Below are 23,711 nucleotides of genomic sequence, written 5' to 3' on the forward strand. Positions count from 1 at the left end.
ATGTTAATTCCTGACCTACAACGGATTGTGTGTAAATGGAGTGCTTCCTGCACGCAGAGCCATGGAACTGAGGAACTGAACAGAAAAGAGATTGTAGATTTGGACTGTAAGTGAGTAGTGTTGAAATAAACTCCACAGTATAACATAATGGACGTCATCTTCAGATTCCACATATGCGCTCTATTTAGCAACCTCATAAGGGCCTTGCATAAGACTGCCTCTTAAATCTTAAGAGTATTTATTTTCATGATATCTTACACAGAGAATGCACAACATTTTTTAACAGTTTTCATTAGCACATGTAACTGCCAAGATTCGATTCTAGGTTTGAACACCAACAGATGGACTTAATTTTTTCATTCAGATGAAACAACAAACTGTCATCATTTATTGTATACTTGATTAATGTGCTTTGCTGTTGTCTTGATAACTTGAAGCAGTGGCTTTTCCTTTCATAATAACACATTTTGTAATATATTTCCTTTTTGTCTCAGATACAGACTTGGCTCTGGTCATTGGTGCAAATGACACAGTAAACTCAGCAGCACAGGAAGATCCCAATTCTATTATCACTGGTATGCCAACACTGGAACTCTGGAAAGCAAAAAAAAGGTACTAAAAACCAATGAGAGAGTTCAGTACAGTGTTAGTTATGGTATATTAATTTCTCACAAGAAAAGTGCCAACATAGAGATAAACAAGAAATGTCTTTTCTAAATTGACGCCTCACAAGATGAATATACATAAGCACATGTTTAACTGAAAATGGCCACTACCTATACAGACAAGGCAGAACTTTGCAGGGGCCTAGAAAAAGAGATCCTGGCCATTTCCATAGGGCCGTCCATATGTTGGAACAGCTACAGTACTGCACGTTACCTTGCTTGCTTGAATCTACTGTGTTAGTTTTCATGGACTTCAAAAGATTGAAGATTTCTTGTTTCTTACCCCATTACATATTTTGAATGGATTCTCCTTTTAAAATTAGCAAAATCAGTTAGGCTGTGCCTATGTTAGAGATTATTCTGCATATAAGAGTTTGGCAATATAGTTTTGTTGGCAAATTCCCTGGCAGCTGCTTCAGGCATTGATTTTTAAACCAGTTCCTCAGATAAAGTAAGCCATATTTAAGGAAAAGAGGAAGCTTTTGGCAATGTAAAGGTTTTTATGTTATATTTTTTGCCAACACAGTTATGATAGAAAAGAATGCAAGCATTTTTGTACTCTTAACTGACATAGGTATGCAGATAGAAGCCAATATTCAAAACACACTTAGACATGTGTGCAGTTAAAAGAGGAAGTAGCGCGATCCAACTGCTTCAAGTAGACTGAGGTGCTTTACATGATGTTTCTGAAAATTGAAGCTGTATCAAGTTGCTTCCTTGTCTGCTATAAATACGAAAAAAATTGACTCTGCAGCATTGATTTGACCCAAAGGAAGCCTGTGAACAGAGAATGCTAGACAGAATGTTTCAGTTGCATAGACTAATGATTAGAAAATGCAGGTTCAGGTCAGCTAGAATTCATGCTGCATTTGGCAAACAATGTAGTCATGAAACTGAAGCCCCAAAAATAATTTTTGAAAGAAATAAAACATTTATGATGTTCCTGGAATACAGAATTTTTATTTAGCATTAGCAGCAACATTTGAAATTAAGTCTGTAGTTTCAGCTTGAGCAAACTTTTTTGCTGGAACCCGAAGTATTGTTCTCCTGTAGAAAAGACACGAACGATACTTTTTTTAGACCTACAAAGAGTCTGATTCTGTTCAATTCATTAGCATCTGTCTCCAAAGCAAATAGTTTCAGAAATTGTACTAAAGCAGACCTTTAGGCTGTGAGGGTGGCATTCAAGTATGGTTTCAAAAAAAGACTCACTGATTATATGAGACACTTCAAAATGGAGTGCCTCCTAGGAATGTTTTTTATAATTTTTAATTAAGCAGAGGTTAGGTTTTCCATATAGAAACCAGCCTAACTCATTATGCTGAAAGCCTCAAGAGTCCTAAAGTATGTTTAAGACCAGGACCTGTAGACATTAACACATATAGACATTAATATGACTAGAGATTATATCCAATCATTGTTGATAGCAAGTCTGTTGAAGATGATACTGAGACATAAAATGTCAAAAAAAATGAAGAGTGCATGTTATTTACCTCACACACAACTTGTTTATTACAGTTACATGTTATTCCAGATCATATGCACAAAAATGTATTCTCACAGAGTAAAGGCCAGGTCTCATCTCAGTTTGGTAGGACAGAAGGTATATTATAAAATTTACAGTTACATTAATAGGTTTACATGCTGTTGTTTGTAATAAAATTACATTGAAATAGAGTAAATACTAGCATAAACTGAGGAATCTATAAACTAATTGCATATTATTAATAAAAACCCAAAACATCAGAGAAACACTAACTGTGGTTCGATTATTTTATTCTCCACTAAGTAATCAAAAGACAGAACAGAAAACACCACGTTGCACTATATATAATATGAATTTTCCATCAAGGGTCATATATGTGCATGTTCACTGTAGGTGTTCATGCACGCCATTACTTGAGGCAAATGCGTTTTCCTTAGTACTAAGGTGGGTGTGCTCTTGCTCCTTTCTCCTCTTCTCTGCTAAACAAATGGCAGAGCATGATCCATGGCATCTCCTCTGTGCAGGTGAGTCAGAATTTCTGTGTAGTTCGACACTCTCTGAATTTTTCTTTGCAGTTTTACTCTTTTAATTGTTTTGGAATAATCTGTTTATCCCTTTGGCCTCTCTTGGCATGCCCTGTTAAGCCTGGATGGATGTGCTTAACCTTTTTTTTTTTTTTTACAAATCTAATACTTCAGTCCTGCTTGGAGATGCAAAGAAAATATGATACTTTATGAGACAAGAGTAGGGAACTACACTAGACTCATTAGCAGTGATATTCAGAATAGTGAAAAGGTATGAAATATTATTTGTTTTTCCAGTCTATTGTTTGGAGGGATAATACAGCACTTGTGCTGGATAGTGCATTCAAACTTAACAAATTAATTTCTTGTCAAACTACTCATCTGTGTACATTAACAGGCTCAGCTATATGTCTGTATCTAAAGTATACATTTGCTCTGTACGTATAACAGTTTATTCTTTAATTTTGTAAACTCTTATACCACACTTTGATTTTCTTTATGTTCCCTAAGACAGAAACAGCATAGGAGCAAATCTCTGGCTTGTGTCCTAATGCATTTATCGGTAGGAGGGAGGTATACATTTATTCATATTACACATGTACACATACTTCTGTATAGCTCTTCTATCCCTGTCATTGGAAAAGCAGAAATTTTACCATCAGAACCTTTGAAGTAATAATACTCAGCCCTTAGATTTCATGCTGAGTTCAACTGGCTTGTGGGTGCCATGTTATCCAGAGGCAGAAATTAACTTTACAGGTAAGGGAAGTGAAGTGCACAGGATCATAGGTCAAGCAGGACTCAATCTTGGGTATACTGGTGTGGAGCATTCTCTTCTGTTCACTCTTCTGTGGTATGTTTCTAAACATCCTATTGCAACACCAGTGGTCTGAAAAGTCAGCAGTAAAATCATAGTTGATTTGAATGTGACAACAGCACCAGTATTGCTAAAGTTAGACAAAAATTTCCATTTTCAGTGAGGTGAAAATACAGTGTCTGTTTTGCATTAGAGAAGTAGTTCCCACCTCTTGCTGTGGGACTCAAGAACTATTTGAATTTTTTTTCTGGCAGGTAGTGGTAAAGAAACCACACCACTATGAGTGTTTTTAAAGTTTAATGTGGTACACTACTTCCAAATTCTACAGCATCTGATTTCTCTTCAGAATCCATAAAATGGCAGCAATGTGTTATCTTTCCCAACAAGTGAAGAGAATGTTGTAAATTTTTCATATAACCACTTACTTTGAATATCGGTATTACTAAGTGTCACCAGTCAAAATCAACATTCTTACTAATGACAACATTGGAATTTTATTAAAATAATGTTTCTCAAGACAAAGGATAACAGTTCAGGAATTATTTTGAGTTGTTCAGTACCTCAATGGGTGACCTCATATTCTGGTATCAATAGATACCAGATATGCATCTTACTGCCACATGATCTTTTCATCTTAGTGGGAAAGCTCTCCTGTTTTAACATTGCTGCAGTCACCGTTAAGTTTTGTGTTGCAAAACAGGTTGAATTGATGAATTCAGCTGATGCGCAGCTTTTTGGAATACTTTGCAACACAAGTCAGTGGTACCTGGGAATGTTGTAACTGCATTATAGTAAATTATGGGAAACTAATAGGAAGTTTTCCCCCCTCCTTATTTTGGTATTTTCAAAGATAGCGATAGGTGGAATGGATTTTCACATCACATTACATTTTATATAAGTATGCTAAGACCATAATTTATGAAGATAGACTGATTTTTAAAGCATTCAGGCAAAATACTGAAACTCAGCGAACAAGAACAACCAAGACAACCAAGAACAGATCACTACATTGCTCTGCATTGGGGCTGAAGAAGCCTATGTGGAAAACCAGATGGACTCAAACTGAAAAAAAATTGCAGTAGCAGTAGCAAAGGATTTAAACCAGGTGAAATTACAAGTGCTTTGGAAGGTTCTGCTGTAGATTCCAAGTTGCCATCTCTTTTCAGTTGCAATGTATCTTTACCCCATGCACTGACATGACCCTTTATTCAACCTAGGCTTGGATGACTTTTGTGCTACCTTCCAGGAAAGGAATTGTTTTTTGCAGCTCCCTCTCTTATTCATTTTGAGAAAAGGATTAAATCCTCCCTCTGACCAAGCATACAGGCATGCTAAAGTGAAGCCACTTCACGCTCCTGGCCAAACAAAGAACAAAAATACCCACAATAAGCAAAAGCAGATGGCTTCAGTGGCAGGAAATGAATGAGCCAGACTGCAGGTAAAATGGTTCTCTGAACACATCTTGGAGGTTTGTAATGACAGGTTCTTTGTTATCTGGGGCCTCCCCACAGGAGGCCAGATGTCTTCTGTTGTGAAAGGAGATAGATAGAGATGCTCTTCCTTTTCCTCCCCCTTTAACTTATGGCTGTTTAAGTTAACTGCTAATGGAAGTAGAAGCCTGTTTTCCTCCTTGCTCTCTGATGTTTTTGGAAACAGAAGAGATAGTTAGTGAAGGGGTATTCTGATATGAAAGAAAAGGCCCAGAACTGGCCTTTACCTCCCCATGACCCGCATTTTAAAGAACAGGGAGGTCAGTGCTGCTAATTGCACTTGAAAGGATTAACCACTTGATGGCTTTCATTTGGTGGGACAAAACTATTCTTTAGTCTCAAAGCTGGAAAAATGTATCAGCGGTATTGAGACAGTTTCAGTGTGAGGTGGATGACTTGGTTGGTTTGGCTTCTTATACCAGTACTGAAATTAAATAGAGGATTTAAATCTTTTTACAGAGGGGAGAGCAGGAGATGGGAGAGAAGGGGCAACTGCATCTGCTGCTCAGACAGAACAGATTTGCAGCAGAAGTGACAATAACCTCCTTCCTGGCCTCATAAAAGGTTATCACAGGAATATCAACAGGCCATGATTAATTATGGATATTAGATGTGCCTCCATCACTTGGTATAAAAATGGCTCTTGCATTACACTGAGGTTGCACTGGAAGAAAAAGAATCTGAACCCAATTCCTGGACACAGTGTTCCACATTTAAAACCTTTTCTGTACATTGATTTCACCTGAGAATTAAAATTAATTTACTTTTGGAATAGATTCTTAATTCCCATTGTTCAAATAAAGTGAGGTACATAAAACTTAAATTTGGAAACCATTTTTAACCTTATGAAACTATTTTCCAAAAGTAACAAAGAACAGCTTATATAAGCTTTTATCTGACCTCTGCTTCTTAAATAAAAAAACATGTTTTCAGGGAAATGTGTCTTGGAAGTAACACTCCCCCCGCTCCCCCCAGATTTTTCTCTCTGGTTCTTGTAAAACATTAGGTCAGTGGGTTCATTTTATTTTTGTTTGTTTAAAGTGGGTGAAAGTTTCCTTCTCAAGCTATTATACTTGTGTGATTTTTTAAAAAAAATTACAGCAATCTTTGTTTAAGAAATACAAGAACAGATGGAAATGTCAAAAGACTATCAAAATTCATACCAAAGGAAATAGCATTAATCATTGTAAAAAGCCAAAATAACCTCTCAATAGCAATAAGAACCAAATGAATAAGAAATGTGTTGTTTCAATAGCACTGAGACATGACTGCTGATTTTTCTCATTGCCTGGCACATGAACTCACAATATACTTAACAGCTGTGCCATTATATATGTGTATTTAAAAACAATCTTTCTCATTCTGACTTCAAGCCTGTGTTTCTCGTGGTGCTGTTATAGTTCATGCACACTTTACGTGCGCTCATGTAACTTAATTGCATTTCTTCTTGCAAATGGAGGAGATGTGTTTTGGTTGTTCACTGAAATGCATTTTTATATACTTTCACTTGTGCAGATAGGCATATAAATCTGCAGGTAAGTATGACTTGCAGAGAGAGTGTATTTGTGTCTTGTGTTTTAAGCAATATTAACTTTGATTTAAATATCTTGAAGCATTAAAAAACATAGTACAAATCAGTTGTTTGAGCCTGTATGGATTGCTGTGTAGCATAAAAATATTTTCTTGAAGTATTTTTCAAGGCACTCGTTCTGTGTTCACCAGGGTGTGAGGGTGCCCTCATGGAGAGTATGCTACAGGTGATAATTTAGCCAGATTTGCTGAGGAAAATATGCAACAAAAACTTTGGAATTTTTGTTTAAAAAATAACCTATTAAATTTTTCAGTCTGTGTCACTTCAACAAGATTTTGTTTTTTCTTAAGTAACACACTTCTGACAGTATTCAGAAATATTTATCCATCTTATATCATACCTCTAATGAAACATTTTTCTCTACCTTAAGACTATAATTTTTACCAACATTAATTTTTCTGGCAGAATGTCCTAGTATGATAAAAATATATTCGTATAACTCTGCTTGTAAAGATAGAGCTTAGGTCTATTACCTCTGCCAGCATTAGCTGTATGGTATAGCTTGGCAAAGATACTGGTATAATTACATTCACATGTGATGACTCTGTCAGCAGTGCTACACATACCAGCAAATATTTCATCAGCATAGACAAAGTCTTATTTATGCTGTTCAAATTTGCACTATTACTGCAAAAGAAAAAACAGCAGATTCATAGTCTGCCTAATTTAAGGAAGTCTTGTCAGAAATGGTATGGTTGGAACCACCATCTTCCTTATTTCTTGTCTCTGCAAACAACTTTGTCTTAGGTCCTGCAAAAAGATCTACATTTTCAGACAACTCCTACAGTGCAATGAGCCCCTTCTGCTGCTTAGAATACAAGTATGTGGCATCCACAAAATTTTACTGTCTATGATATGCCATAGTAACATTTGTTAAGTTAGCGTTCCCAAAAAGAATAATGATATTACATAATAATAATAATAATAATAATAATAATAATAATAATAATAATAAAACACTTAACTAAATTAATTTGTTTGAAGAAGTCTAAAATTATCCAGGAAGTTGAGAATAATCTTAGTGTAACACTATGTGAATGGTACTGTAGAAATCATGCACTGTATAATGATGTTTAAAGAGATCGCTCTTTTCTATTACTAGGACAATTTTCCAGAATTAGTCTCGAAAGTACATAATTTATATCCTATTCACTTAATTAATGTGGTCTTTCATTTTGTATTGGCGCCCCCTCCCCCCGAATTAAATACCATCAGAATAATTTCAGTAAGTTTTTGATGTCATGAAAGTGAAATCAGTATTACTGGGTAAAACACAAAGAAAACACCTGAAACAAAGTAGTAATAATAATAATAATAATAATAATAATAATAATAATAAGCTAGCATGCTAATTCCTTTTTACAGTTAAGAGAGATCACTCCTTACGGCAAGAGGGGCCTTATTTCTTGAGGGCCCCACCTCAAGAAATAATTGCACTGTGATGAGCATGTCAGGTCTGTAGGTTCAAACACAGCAATATTTAGCAAAGCATAACTGTTTTCAAATAAGAAATTCTAATCAGACTGCTCATCTGAGTAGTTCTACAACCTCAAGTGTGCAAGACATGAGGTCTGCAGCTTACTTTTGGACAAACACTGTAGCCATTGTTAAGAGTACAATCTATTTCCAGAGTTCAGTTAGACAAAAATAGTTACATTTGTGCAGTTTATCATTACAAAAGAAACAAAATAAAACGTAGTGTTACTTACCTATAGACAAACATCTTACTCTTTTCCTGCACAACACTTGGCATTTTTAATCAATGTGTACATAAATGAAAAGAAAAAAAGCAGATTATCATATTGTCCTTTGTAGTTCTCTTTCAAAATCTCCTGATGATAGTCCACAAGGAAATAATAAATTGCTTCTATTGTGGAAAGGTATGTATCTGGCTTTCCCTTCTGATGACGCCAAAAGCAAGTTTTCCTTGTCTTCAACTCAATTTGCAGCAACCCTGTCAAGAGAAAAAGCCGATAGATTAGACAATGTGGATTGGTGGATGGGATGCCAAACAAGTCTTTAGTTTTGTTTTCTGACTTTGCTCCTAGCCTGCATGAAAATAATTTATCTCCCTGTACCTCCATTTTTCATCTGTAAAATGAAGGCAATAATTTTATTCTCCTTTGTGGACCACTTTGAAATTGGATGAAAAAGCGCTGTAAGTTTTAGGTTACAATCCTCATTATTTGCAATTAAAACTTAGAGGTTATCCCTTCATTCACACAGCCTCACAGCCCTCAGTAAACTGCAGGGTCTCTTCAGACGGGAAGAGTGAAACCCACACTTACAAAGACTCATCAATGTTCATAAAATTATTAAGCAAACTTCATCTTTTGCAGAGCTAATACCTTTCGAGTGTAAAACAGAATCCCTCAGACTGTTAGTTTTGCTGAACTGAGGAGTATTTGCTAAGAGCCAGACACTTTTCATTTATGCTTGTTAAGTAACTGAAATCTCACTGAGATTACTCAGGAGTAAGTATGACAGAATCTGGTCATTAATTTTATTAGAAACTAAAGCATTCCCACTTGAGATGAAAGAAAAAAATTTGGTCTCTGTATGGCATATGAAAATCTTTTATCTACTACAGTCTCTGTAACTGTTTTACTACTCAGATGAATTTTAAACATGTATCTTGATTTTTATGCTCCTTAAGATGCACAAACTACTCAAAAACACCTTAATGTGTAATCCCTTTGTAAACAGGATGGACAGTTGGATTATAAAGAATAGCGTATACACCTGTCAATACCAGGATAAGGTTGTAAAATTATCTCTTTCTAAATGTTAAAATCAGATACTAAGTGCGTTCCATGGAATGGTTTAGTACAAGTAATAGTATAAATAACAGTATGGTTTAAGAATTGCTTGGAAGTTATAGACAGAGAAGTTTCCGTAAGGTCTAAATTCAGGAGCGCCAACTGGCCTATAGCCCAGCACTTGTAATTCTATACTTTTTACCTTCAAACTATGTTTAATTCTTTCTACTGTAATTGCAAGATGGATTTAGTTGTTTGCTTTGTAGTTAGTAATGTATGATATCTTGCATAGTAAAAGAAATCTCTCCTACAGCATTGTTAAAAAAAAATGAACAACAGGAGATTTCATCACTGAATTTAAATGTTATTTTTGGCATTTTGGAACCAAAAATTCAAAATAACGTAGTCTAATTATTACCTCTAATAATCCTATACATGTATATTCACAATAGTAACAGGAAACTGCATTAAGCTTGTTTCCCTCAAGAGGTTTCAATACTCGCATTCTCAGCCCTAACCAAAGTGAAAACTTTCATCAAATTCAGCGACGTTTCCACCTTAACAGCAGTGAACTAAATTTAGGGAACGATTCCTCCAATGTAAACTCCCACCTATTTGTGGTTTGAACACAAACAAAAGTTCATTGAAGGCAAGACCACTGACACTACTGAGCTTACCACAAATGCAGGATCAGTTAATTTCAAACAGAATTTTAGGAGTTTTGTAACAAAAAAATTAGAGGGGGTTAAGGGTTACAGTTTACTGAGCATGTTTCTATCATCTGCACCGTATTTGTATCTATACAGCCAAAGGCAATGTTTAATTACACACACTGATTGTTCATATGAAAGCTTACAATACTAAGGAAATCAATATGTTGGTTTTGCTTTTTTAGCATTCGCATACTTTGAGCTCATTAGAAATAAACATTTCTATGAATCTGAGGCTGAGCGAAATGGAAATGCAGCTACCCTTAAATCTACTTAAGTAATGTAACCAAATTTCCCTTACAAAAGTTACTCTCCTGTGTCTTATGGCAGACAATACCTTTCAGAGAGATCTCCCACCTTTCCTTAGGCCTCCATTTTTTCCTGATATGCTACATCCTATTATCACAGGATAGTCCCTGTGCTCCCTACACTATAATAATCAAATGCTCAAACCTGTAGGAACCTATATTAATAGAATCATAGAATGGTTTGGGTTGGAAGGGACCTTAAAGATCATCTAGTTCGAACACCACTGCCGTGGGCAGGGACACCTTCCGCTATAGCAGGTTGCTCAAAGCCCCATCCAACCTCACCTTGAACACTTCCAGGGACTGGGGCATCCACAACTTCTCTGGACAACCTGTTCCAGTGCCTCACCACCCTCATACTGAAGAATTTCTTCTTTACATCTAATCTAAATCTACCCTCTTTCAGTGTAAAGCCATTACCCCTTGTCCTATTGCTACAGGCCCTTGTAAAAAGTCCCTCTCCAGCTTTCTTGTAGGCCCCTTCAGGTAGTGGAAGGCTGCTATAAGGTCTCCCTGAAGCCTTCTCTTCTCCAGGGTGAACAACCCCAAGTCTCTCAGCCTGTCTTCATAGGAGAGGTGCTCCAGCCCTCTGATCATCTTCATGACCAAACATTAATCATGTTTGGTCACTGATGTTACATCTAAGAGAGATTCTAAGCTCTTATCTACAAGATGTATGTAAGGGGTAAAGTTTACACACGTGGTGAAGCCTGTTGCTTACTCTGAGCCTTCCATCACCTCTTCATCCCTATAGTTTGTATAGTGAACTGGGAGATTGACTAGTTCAAGAAATACCAGTGCTGAAAATTTTAAGTAATGACTAATTATGGTTTGTACCTGTGGCAGCTAGTAAGACTCTAAGCTCTTACTAATGTGCCTATTGTTATTTTAATTATAATGTTAATTTCCTAAAGAGGTAACAGCTTGAAACTATTTCAGGCAGAAATTCTGCTCCCTTCCTAATCTTTTAGATCCCAAGGTTTATGAGTAGCTTAAGGATTTAGGCTGAGGAAGAAGGGGTTTACATACCTTGGATTCACCTTGCCTCATGTCAGCATATCTTTTAGAAAGAATGTGGAAACTCATGACAGAACTCCCACTTTTTCTTTGCATCACACCCCTGCGTGTGATTTTGAGGGAAGAAGAAAGATGAAAATGTGAGAAGAGGACAAGAGATTTGTCAGAAAAAGAGGATGAGGGAAGTTTGGCTCAGAGAACATCAACTTACTGCTCTCAATATCCTAGCTGTGCGTAGGCAAAGGCTACCATTTTCTTGCGGAAATGAAAGCAAGCACAGAAACTTAAAAAAAAAAACAAACTACATCAAACTACTAAAGCAGATGTATGATTCAGCCTCGTACAAGAGCATGTATAAGCTAATAAAATAAGATATTTGACTAATACAAAGTGGATCAAACTTACAGGAAAAAATACCAAAGCAATCTGGTTTTTGGAGCAAACCCCTCTCAGCTTCTTGTGCACCTCCAGCCTTCTCACTGGCAGGGCAGTATGAGAAGCTGAAAAGTCTTTGACTTAGTGTAAGTACTGCTCAGCAACAACTAAAACATCTGTGTGTTACCAACATTATTCTCATCCTAAATCCAAAACACAGCACTATACCAGCTAGTAGGAAGAAAATTAACTCTATCCCAGCCAAAACCAGGAAAGTGTACAATATAAAAATGTCATCAGTTTATGCTTAGAGAAACTCTGCCCCATTCATCTTGGAAGGCAAAACTGCAATCTCTAAAAGGAGTATTAATGCAACTTATGTCCTTTATGACAGGCACTAAGGAAAGCAATGAATGTACAGCTTGTGCACACTGTTATACCTGCTGTATGGAGGGTAAAATTATCCCCTGGGTGTGGATAAGAGAGACTGACTTGCATGACACTAGTCACACCTTACAGCAACCCTGAAAGGTGCTCAGGGAAACAGAGGACTGGAATACAGCTGGAACAGAGATGCAGTTCTAGAAAGGAGGGAAGAGTCCACCAGATCAGCATTCACATGGAGTAACTGGAAACCATTCTTTAAGAGCTTCAAAGTAACAACAATTGCGAATTTTTGACTGATATATTGAGTAAGCTTCCACAGAAATCTTCAGTTCCCCTGGCTGCCTGTTACTTTTGTTAAATTTATCCTTTTAAAATAAGTTCAAAATGCTTTACAGTAACTTGCAACATGCAATTACTTCAATCTTTACAGTAATACTTCAATTTATTTGATAGAGTATGTTTTGTGTTAAACCAAATACTTAGTAACAGGATTTTAATTAGCCAATACATTATACTAACCTGTGGAATTCTTTAACAAACTGACTATACAGCAAGGCAACATTAATCTTGCATGTAAGAAGTCTGTGAAATTCCTTGTAGGGTACAGTGCAAAGCAGGCACTAGTAAGCAGTTATATATATATTACACCTCATAGCCTGCCTCCCAGCTAAGTGCACCTTTTTTCACTAATGAAAGTATTTTCAAACTCCTATTTATCTCAAAGAAAATGGAATGCTATTGCTAAATTTTTTTATCTTTTGTGGTTTTATTTAGAATACTTAACTGTAAATTTCTTGTAATGAACCTAAGACAAAAAACTTTTGCAGAATTACAAGTTTTGGCTTTCAGAGATGGGAGAGTGTGGAGGGCAAGCAGGGCACTCCCCTTTTGTCTGGAAAGTAGTCAGGTCATTGAAATAACCATGAAACAAAGAACTTTACTAGAAAAAGAAACCAAGCCATGACATACTTGCACTGTATCTCCTACATCCCTCTTCCACCTTCTAGTGGCCTATCTGCCACTAGTGTGTACAAAAATTCTCCCCTGGGTCTCCTGAAAAGGCAGATAGCCACCTGCAAAGGAAATCTTTCTGGCTTCCTTCAGAGGTCATTCAAGCTACTGGTCTTCTGTTGTATAACATGACAGCTTCCATTCCATGAGATTGAGGAAATTTGTTCCAACAGAGACGTGGGAGAAAGAAATGTAAATGCTTTCTTAATACTAGTCTTATAATTTTGCAAAACAAATTATATGACATGAAAAGCAATGGCGTCTTTGGCTCAGGAAGTCTTCTACAGCACTGAAATAGGCTGTTGAATCTTTCATGTATACTCAGATATAGGGTTAGGTATACACTTATATCATGCTCAGGTCTGTTATACAGACATATATTTCCCTTAATCATTTCTGTAGCAATAACATCTCAATATCAACTTTTTTTTTACCTTGAAGTCGTTCATCAGTTATTATTTTGTTAGTTTGATTCCAGGTACTGTCAATAAATATTATTTTCTTCAGTCTAGTGCCTTCACTCCTGTTGCTTGAGATGCATTCATTTAGATTTTTTTCTTCTTCTTTAGGTTCTATTTTTGCTTGCTTAAGAAATGGCTCTCTGGAATAGTCGTCGTCATTATCATAAACACCTTTCTTAGTGTATTTTTGGAGATGGAAAGCAATATCTTTTACTGAAACTGAATTGGGACCAGGAAATATAAGTGCTATCTAAATGAAGAAAAGAAAGAAATCTGAGTATCAACAAAATCTAATAAAACACCAGGAATTGTTTCATTAAAGAACATAAATTTTCTACCCCCACCCACAAACATTTAAGTGAGGGGACGATGAAAGAGTATCTCTTAAAAATTATTCTATTGTCTAAAAGGATAAAAGACTATGTTAAAATAATGAATAAAGATACTTATTAGAGATCTTTAATTAAATGTCACCTCCATGCCTCTACTACCAACTCTAATACTTCTGTAAAAAAAAGATTTTTTCAGCCAAGACAATGGTGTCAGCCCTGAGGAAGTCCAAATTTCACTTGCCATTGCAGTATATGGGGCAGGAAGGCCACAAAGAATAGTTTCTAATTTCATTCACAAATTTTAGATCAGAAGAAATAATTTCTTCTGCCCTTGTGTCTATTGCAGGTTCCACAAATATCTTACATGAAGAAGACCAGTGATGGCCTTACTTAGTATTTTTCCAGTAGCTTATTGCAGCATTCAGAATCTGTGACTTGGAAAGCCTGAACAATACAAAGTCACTGCAATCTCTTCCCACTTTTGCTTGCCTTCCCCATTGCTCTTTCTGCCTTTTTTTCAGCTTCCTGCCCCTTTGCCACCTATGCTTTCCTTGATGGCTCGTTCCTTGAAGAAAATAACATCTCTATGAGATATGTATATTATCCCATTCTTCATGTAGTCAAACAATAATGAAAGTGTTAATTATGACATCAAATGTGTAAGTATTAAATTTCAGATTAATCACACCATTTAAATGAGCATATACATCGAAGTTCATAGCTCACTTTTTTTCAGGCTCTGTGCTGACTGTGATAGACAATAATTGCATTTCAGTAGGTTTTCTCTGTAATAGTGAATGTTAAAAATTTTAAGGACATTTAAACACTGTAGCTGCTGAATATGATGAGCACAACACTTAACTGCTATTTAACTTGCTGTAAGTTGAATACTTTCATATCTTTGGGCAAAGTACTTATAGTACACAATGAATCAAATTATCCATTATCTGTGGTGGTGAACATAGGAAATTCAAGGTGGTTAGATAGTGCTACAGTTTTTCCAAGCTTTGGAGGACAGTCCATAACCACTGTACATATGTAGGCCCAAGCTTTGAGAGAGCTCAAGATGGAGTGGAATGGATTAATAGAACAGTGCTTTCTTGCCGCTGCCTCCCAGCAGAGTGCAGTATCACTGCAGGAGGAAGTATAGAAGATGCCTCTGCATCTCCCCAGCACAAAGCCCTGCTATCTATATAGAATTTCTTACTTCATGTCTTTTTTCTTCGTATTCTGGAATGCAAGGATATTTATAAATTGTAACATCATCAGGTGCCAGAAGCTTAGCATGCACAGCAGTGCTTTTGCCATCTGTTTCATTTGGGTGTTTAATAATGTCAATCTTCAAAGGTAACTACAGTAAGAAAGAAAAAAAAAAGAAATAAGCAATATTTATGATCATATATACAAGTACAAAAATTTGTACAAAAATTTATGCAAAATCCAGGAGAAATCCTTATGGGCATGTAATGAAGACATATCTGACAATTTTTGACAATGTTTTTGTTTTAAAAGGTTTAGAACTAGACTAGAGACAAGTGACAAGAAGCACCTGTTACTTTCTCTCAGTTCATGTAAATACCTAAGTATGCAATGAATGCAATTTGGAATGCTGCAGTAGTAGTGTGGTAAAACCTCTAGAAATAGTATCAATATGGTAAATAAGGTGTGGTCTTAATTGGAGCAATATAACGGTCCTAAATATAAACAGTTACCTGTATTGGGTATTCACCCTATTGCAAAAATGACCATTTCAATGAAAATAAACCTAAATCCACTAGGTCAAATTTCCGAAGTACTTCTAAAGTATTTTCACGATGCTTTCAAAGTACAGTGTCTTCAAAATGCATTTTAGTTCCTAGGTGATCTTGCAAAATGCCTCTCAGTCCTCTTTGATGGTTTCTCCATGTATTTTAGCTGAAAGACATTACACTTTTTATTCTTTATTTATATTTTAAGAGTGGTTATCTGAATTATACAACCATGGCATTTAGGAATGCCTTTTAGCTCACATTTTATGTAAAATTCACTCTTGGTTATGGACAAATCATATTTTTTGTTCACAATACACTCTGTTCCGGCCAGAGTTCTTAGAAACTGAAGAATGAAGGTAAGAGCACTGTAGAGAAACTTGTAAGAACTAAGTGAAAACATAGTTATTTGCATAAGAAGCTGAGTGACTTCAGCTTATCTTCTCATCTAGTAGGTACATAAATGTTTATGTGAGGACTGGAACATTGTCAGTGTTTGTACATGTTAATGTACAAACAAAATCAATAAATTTATCTAACTGTAGTTTATTGATACTTGTAACTGTGTTAAAGATGAATGTCCATAAAGAATGAATCAGAAAAGAACTGGTCACAGACAGACTGTCTGTTCGTTGTCCCCAGTAACTAAAAGGCACAAGAATATTATTAAAAATCCATAAGAAATATTAACCTTCACAGTCGGAATTTCTTTGGTAGGGACAGTTTCAACAGGAACAAAGCATGTATAACAGTAAAACATCCTTGAACTACTGCATCGGGGGCATTTTGATCTCCCACTCTTTTTTGCCTTTTCAAGTACTTCCTGTGATGCTAACTGTAATCGTTGAAGTGGGTTATCTTGAAACGATGGTGGAGTCTGCAATTCTAGACTTTCCAAACATTCAGTATTTCTTTTTGGTCCTTGAGAGTTTTCTTCATTTAAAAGTGTAGATGAATTTAAAGACATGGTTAGCTGAAACAAACAATATGTTATAGCCGTTAAATAAAAATTCAATATACTATTAACTAATTTATTGGAAATTATCCTGTATGATCCTATTTAGCAAAAAATACTCATCAAAGAACGTATTTCCTGTAACAGAAAGAATAATAAAATCATCTGATTCAGTTGTTAGAGCACCAAGAACTCCAAACGGATTTCAGAAGAGCATGAGATAAACAGCTAGAAAGAACTTGAGATCTGTATCCCTAATGCACATATATGCACATTCATCAGTTTACTAAGATAAGTTATCCCACTCACTTAACTCATGCAGAATTACATTTTTTTTCTATTGGTAGAGTCAGTGTCTAAAAGGTTGTGAAAACACTGGTAGACACTATCTACCTGGATGAGCAGTCCTATTAGTCTTCAGCATGACTACTGACAATTAATTAAACATCTACATGACAGAAATCTATAAGGGAATAGTTAATTGTACAAACTTAGATCTCTATCCTGAAATTTACTGTTTGTGGGCAAACCAAACTACCTGAATGAAATCCCTGTTGACAGAACTTTGTGAGATAAAAGAAACCTTCCAGGAGCAAGGCTTGAGGCTGAAAAATTAGTCTCAAGAGCTAAAACGTGGCTTTGGTGTTCCATATACCAGATAGTAAGTGCTGACTCAGTCTAGACTCATTCTGCAAGTTTGTATTTATTTAATAACGTTGATGGATTTTTTTCAGGCTTTCTTCAGGACAGATGTTGTGTCACCCTCTGCAGCTGGCATAAAGTTTTTACTGTGTACTCTGAGTAACATATCAGAAACATGACTGTATGCCCATATCTGACCCAGACAGAATTAGTATTGCTGTGTGCAGAGGTTCATAGTCACAGTTTTAGTGAAACCCTTCTGACTAGATCACTTAGGGTCCTCTCTGGTCTTCAAATCAGCTCACAGTCAGGAGCCTGCATGGCCTGCAGTAGTTACAAACTGCCTTTTGCACTCTGTGCTGCATCACTTCAAAGGAAAAAAGTCATTCTCAGTATTTACTTTTAGCCAATTTAGGTTTACTTTTTCGTGTCAGGGATCACACTTGTGAAATGATGTAACAAAACAGTCATGTTTAGCAAAAACAAACAAACAATAATTCCTGACATGTGATCCAAAATGAAGTGTTTAAATAAAAGCAAGTGTAATTTAATTGAAAAATAACAAACCAAAACACTCTGCTAACTTTCCAATAAAAATGTAAAATTAATTCCATAAAAAGTAGTTATTATTTTCTGGTAAAATTAAATACTCATGCATGCTATGATTCCTTCCCCTCCCCCGCTGACAAGCTCTAACTTTTGAAAGGTCAGGGACGTCCATTCAACCAAACACAAAATCTAATATGCATAGAAATTTTATAGTGCAATTTGCTTTTAAATAGCTCTGAGATAAAGCAAATATACCCTACATCTCAGACTAACCCTACTATTATCAAGTTTCCTCAAGAAGCAAAGAGGGCGACAGGCCCTGTAATTTGACATGCATTCCCAGCCTGCAAACTGATTCTTTTCAGTATAATGTCTCATGGCACTGTGGTGTTCAACTACGACACCCTGAAGCACTTTCGTTATTGATACTGACAGGAGATATGCCACTCTAACGGCACAGGAAAACCGCTGTGGCCTCAAAATAATAGCTGTTCACAAAGTTAGAGCAGTATACTTTTCAAAAAAACAGACAGCAATAGAGTTTACACAACTTGTAAAATCCAAATCTCAATTCAGACAGAAAATTTTAAGACTGTAAATAACAATTCTATCTATACCTAATCTCCAAAACCCAGGTAAATCACTGCTGCTGGAGGGTACCCTCCACATTCCAACTGCAAAATCTCAGTCAGGGGTTTTGTGTAAAGTTCATGAAGTGCCAGAAAGCACGCTCATGTCGGTTACCGCCGTGTCCTCACTCATCTCTGCTCGCTAACGCCTGCTGCGCCATGTGGAGGCAACATGGTTCGGTCTGGGCTCGCAGGGGAAACGGCTGCTGAGGAGGCAGCAGATACCCTCAACCTCGAGCGAAGGGGAGTGCGCGGGACGGCAATCTGCAGGACTGGGACGTGCTGTGGCAGGAAGCGCCTAGGGCAGCATAAAGCAGGCTGTAGGGAACGCAACGGAACTCTGAAGGGCACAGACCTTTGCTGCTGTGATGTCTCACGGAAAGTAAGAAAGCAGTTCTCCCGTCTAGGCATGACTGAATGGCCCCTATCCCCTGTCACGGCAGGGACACCAGGGCCTCTGAAGGCGGAAAGCCGCCTCCTACCGCGGCCCGGCCTAGCCGGCGGCCACGGCGACAGTCTGGGGCCGCCCCCCGCCGCGGAGAGAGCTGCCACGCCGCCCCACGCACGGCCCCGGGGCCCCGCCACCCCCGTCGCGGCCGCCTGCCCTTCACGGGCCGCGGGGCTGCCAGAGTTGCGCTGCCTCCGCGCCGTGCGCGCTCCTCTCTCCTTCCTCCCACCCCCGTGGCCTCGACGCCCTCGCGGTGGGGCGGGGAGCTCCGCATCGCATCGCACCGCATCGCACCGCACCGCTCCGCTCCGCTCCTCACCCGCTCCCTCGGCTCCAGCCCCTTCGCGGGCCGGCGCTCACCGCAGAGGGCCGGCCGCCCGGCTCTTCTGCGGCCCTCACAGGCCCCGGAACGAAAGTATCGGGCTCGGCCGCCGCGGAGAGGAGGGGGCCGGAAGAGTGTGCCCGGGAGGGTGCTTTTCGGCGGGGAACGGTTGCTAGGGGCCCTTAGTGACGCTGAAGGGCCGCGTGACAGCCCCATGCGACAGACTGACTGACTGACTGACTGACTGACTGACGGGGGGGCCTGAGGGCCCTTCTCCGCGGCGCGGTGTCCTCCTCTCCGCACACCCCCGCGGGCAGCTGGCTGGCTGCGGCTCCGCGTTACCCCTCGGTAGAGGAGGACGGCTGGGAGCAGCCCGAGGCAGAGAGTGGCTCCTAACGGGTGGTCTCTAACATGGCATTTTGTGCTTATTTGACGGCCTCCCGCCCCAAACCATCTTTTCCACGTTTTGTGTCACAAAAACCTGAGCAGAAACCACATCCCGTGACCTGCAGGGGAGAAAGCCGCCCTTCCCAGCTGGTTTCCGTCCCAGGTTTTCCCAGCCCGCGTGAAATGTCCCCTACGCTTTACTCCCCTTGAGGCGTTTTCTCCGTGGGAGGTGGTAGCGCCCCGCGGGGTCTGTCCGATGGGTAGAAGTACCTGAAACCGTTGCGATGGGAGGCTGAAGGTTTTGTTTCACTCACTTGTTAACTCCAGGAAAGCTAGATCACTTACATTTTTTTACCCGTACTTTTTTTCCCCCACCTAGTAGTATACTTACTAGGTAGTTTTTTTCCCACCTGGTAGCATACTTAACGGTTGACACCAAGGGCTGGAAGAATTGCATTGCCGCATTCCTTTCTTGTTTTGCATCTCTCGCTAAATAGGACATGGGATCTTTTCTGTGGAATTCCTTGGCCTGGTCGAGGATGCTGCTCTACAGTAGCATTTACCCAATATTCAGTGTTCAGTAACTGCATTTTTAGGTCGAAGTGACTAAAACAGTAATTTTGGTATAGAGAATATTTCTGTCGACTCAATGAAATAAAGTCTGTGATATATTAGTTGTAATAGCCTTAGGGGAAAAAGTTGACATTGTAGGCAGATTTTATGCCAAACTTTGATCTCAGTTACACCCCAAAAACCTCACTGACTTCAGTGGTATTACATTCAGTGGCAGAAGATTTCTACCAGCATTCTGTTGTTACTTGTTTTGTTTTGACTTGATCCATTTTTCATGCTAGCAGTATGTTATACATTGCAGTAGTAGGAAAAACAGGCTACATTTCACCATCCATATTTTTTTATCTCCTTATGCTGTGACAATATGTCTTGATGTGCAGTAGTTAATTATGTCGAAATAACAAAATGTTTATTGGACACAAAGAAGACTTTTATAATAGTTTCTAGAATTCTTTCTTGCCAAACTTAATTATAGTAGGTTTTGCTAAGTGTACCATCTTACATTGTTTGAATGATTTCTTTGGGTGCTTAATCCAGAACTTGTTGTTTAGGAACAAACAGAGCCTGCTCATCATTTAAAAGCAGGCTCTGAAATCCGAATTACTCCTTTGTATGCTTTTATTCTATACAGTTATTTGCACAAAAACTGTGATATTAACAAAACCATTTTTAGGGATGGTTGCTGTATCATTTTTGTTTGGGGTTCTTAATTTCAGAATTTACTAAAAAGGTAATTTTTTTCAAACCGGTATTTCTCACACTTGGTTTCTGCTCAGATGTAACAGTGTAAAGTTTGAGTTTTCAATTATACTCAACTTAGAAGATACCAGTTGATTGATTTCAGTAAGACTTCTGCTAATCTGCAACCCTCACATTTCTTCCATCTTCTAAACAAAAACTGAATATGTAAGAACAGAGCAGATTTGCCAGGTGATTGGACATTCACTTTATCTTCAGTATGTATTTTAGAAGGACATGAATAATAATAGTATAAATATTTTGTGTGGAGGTACTGAGAAGAAAATGGAAGTTCTGCCTTTATCTTTCACATTTTTAGCATGTTGCTTGACATCTAAGAATGTGTAGTCTTCTTCTGTTTATTGGAAGAAATTGCAATGAACATGCTCCATATATGCTATAGTGATAGCTTTGACTGTCAGTTTTAGTTATCTAAAGTTTAAATATTTGCTAATATATGTTATCTTAGGTTTTTTTAGGCATTCTGGTGAGAACAATTCTTATGGTATGTCAGCAGAAAATGCAAAAGCCTCCTTTTACTTTTGAAGAATTCTTACAGTCTCAAGATTTGGTGAGTCCAACTACTTACTATTTTAACTACTCATGTGTATGGTGAAGTGAACATGCAGGAGTCGGGTCCTGAGGAAAGCCATGTGAATGTAAATATTGAGACCTGAGTTTGAGCATAGATTGTATTTCCAAGACCCTCAGGCAGTGGAAACTAAGAGGTTGGTAGGAATGGCAAACCTTGACGAGAGCAGCCTCTCTGTTGTTAACTTCCCATTTTCTCAAAGCTAAACCATGGAGGTAAATTTTTGTCTGCTGTACAGTGATTTTCTATTGTTGGAAGCATGCTTGAGTGATGACACTGAATCAAGCATTGTTTAAAATATTTGATCAGTCCACAGCATTACTAACATAACAGAAAGTCCTGAACCCTGAGGTGAAAAGTTCTGATGAGTATGAAAAGGGGAATAGCTAGTTTGGCTTTTTAATGAGCTTTCTTTCTTTTCTTGTACTGATAAGACTGCTAGGGAGATCTTTGAATATGCCTTTGTATTTTGTAAAAGAATTTAATATAACGAGGTTACCAGTGATTTGTCGAAATTACATTCTTTTTGGAGCAAACAGAACATTCCTTTTGACCTGCCTAGGTCAAAGTATTTGCAAGTATTGATTCACTCAAAGCCTTTAACTACAGAGCTATGAGAAAAATTGCTCTTTTGCTTTGAACCAGAACTTTTTCTCTCACAGGAACAAAGAAACAAAAAATATGTAAAAGTATTTTGATGGGTGGAACATTTCATTATAAAATTTAATTTTTTCTTTAAAAGGTATATTTTCAAGAGGCGCAATCTGACATAAAAATGGAAACATTTTAATTTGGGTTAATGTCAAAACAAAATATTAATATGTTTTAATTTTCTAATTGGTTTTACTCACCTTTTCCCTTTTTACCCTAAAATGAACATATGTGTATTAATAGTTTGCATTTCATTTGATTTTTTCTTAAAGAAATAATTTGTCTTGCTGTCCTGCAATTAAGATAGAACATGTCATTGTCTTTCAGCTAAACTAGAGGGTTTAAAATCACATTGATTACTCTGTATTAACACTTACTATGTTATTTCAGGAAAGTGACCAATTTGATGATTAACTTCAAATGACTACCGTTAGTTTTAAAAATTTGCTCAAATATTTAACCTGCTAGTTTAAATTCTTTGCTAGATCAAGGAACAGAGCTTCTTCCTATGCTTCCAAGGCTGTTCTCAACAGATGGAAGGCATTACTGTCCTTTCCGAGAACTTAAATTGCACCTGATTTTATTTGTCTCTTTAGAAACATAATAACCTTTTTTTTCTTGAGTTATCTCCTTTTCTAACTAAAAAATTATAGTCTTTTTAATTACTCTGTGTATGCTATCATGGGCCTCCCTGGCCTATTTCTGTTTTTCTGTCTTTTTGGGATGATGTAATAATCTCTGAATGCAGTACATGGGAGAGGAGGAAATCGCAGTCTATGTTAACAATGTTGCCAAAATTAGAGATTCTTAGAAGGTATATGTAAAATGCATTTATATGGGTATCACAGTTCTTTATGCAAAATAAAGTTCACAGACTACCTAATTTAATCTTTGCATTTGTATCATTTGCAGAAATAACCATTTTTACTATGTACTGATTGCAGAAAGAGCGGCCAAGTCGTAGCTCTCTCGATGACCCTTATTCTTTGGTGGATAAGTTACACAAAGATTATTCCTTCAATGCTATATGTAAATATCTGTATGAACATATTCCATTGAATGTCAGTCCACTTTCAGATTCGGAGAAGAGAATAAACACATGTATCACTGAACTAGAGAAACATGCTGAAAAAAAATTTTCATTACAGTGTGGACCAGCATATCTAGAGGAACATCTTACTGCCCTTGAACAGAGTAACCGACAGACATTGGCCCAGATAAGTGTTTACAGCTTTTCCTCAGTTTGCAAGTGTGAAGTATCAAGTTTATAATTTAAAAAATTCTAATAAGCTGAAGTCCCAATTCTGCCTGGGTTTTAGGAACATTTTGTTTCAGGCCTAAGCAAAGTGCAGGCAAAAGTCTATGAAAACATGCTGTTCTCCACAGATCTTGGTGTTATAAAGGAAAGATGAGACATATAGAAAGACCAAAATGGTGATTTTTAAGCCTTCCAATCATTTCAGTGAGGCAGTAGGACTATACAGTGTATTAAGTTTTGTGCACATACACATTTAGATGTAGATCTAGTTATACAAAACATCTTT

The 23,711-nt window shown here is 37.5% G+C and overlaps 1 protein-coding gene across 4 annotated transcripts; it reads right to left on the bottom strand.

Annotated features, from left to right (window-relative positions):
• Positions 1-477: 477 nt before the first annotated feature.
• Positions 478-19,388, bottom strand: DTWD1 (DTW domain containing 1). 4 transcript variants are annotated; one of them, XM_072870022.1, is made up of 7 exons: positions 19,224-19,337; positions 18,445-18,754; positions 16,373-16,654; positions 15,141-15,284; positions 13,575-13,851; positions 8,283-8,527; positions 478-3,564 (listed from the first exon to the last, which is right to left on the bottom strand). In XM_072870022.1, exons 3-6 carry the CDS (start codon positions 16,646-16,648, stop codon positions 8,298-8,300), a joined length of 927 nt encoding a protein of 308 aa, XP_072726123.1. In that variant the 5' UTR covers positions 16,649-16,654; positions 18,445-18,754; positions 19,224-19,337; the 3' UTR covers positions 478-3,564; positions 8,283-8,297. The 4 variants fall into 4 exon arrangements, with proteins under 4 accessions (XP_072726123.1, XP_072726124.1, XP_072726121.1 ...); XM_072870023.1 differs by lacking the exon at positions 18,445-18,754 and having other exon boundaries at positions 19,265-19,388; XM_072870020.1 differs by lacking the exon at positions 18,445-18,754 and having other exon boundaries at positions 19,224-19,355.
• Between the last annotated feature and the right edge of the window lie 4,323 nt (positions 19,389-23,711).

Source organism: Ciconia boyciana, chromosome 8 (genome assembly GCF_034638445.1).
Source record: "Ciconia boyciana chromosome 8, ASM3463844v1, whole genome shotgun sequence".
Lineage (NCBI taxonomy): Eukaryota > Metazoa > Chordata > Aves > Ciconiiformes > Ciconiidae > Ciconia > Ciconia boyciana.

Bases quoted from the DNA above. Each gene is read 5' to 3' on its own strand.
- DTWD1 (XM_072870023.1), bottom strand. From the start codon at position 16,648: ATGTCTTTAAATTCATCTACACTTTTAAATGAAGAAAACTCTCAAGGA. The intron at 13,852-15,140 runs GTAAGAAATTCT...TTCTTCATTTAG, and splicing joins ACGAAGAAAAAAGACATGAA to ATAGCACTTATATTTCCTGG. The intron at 8,528-13,574 runs GTAAAAAAAAAG...TTCTCTTGACAG, and splicing joins AACTGATGAACGACTTCAAG to GGTTGCTGCAAATTGAGTTG.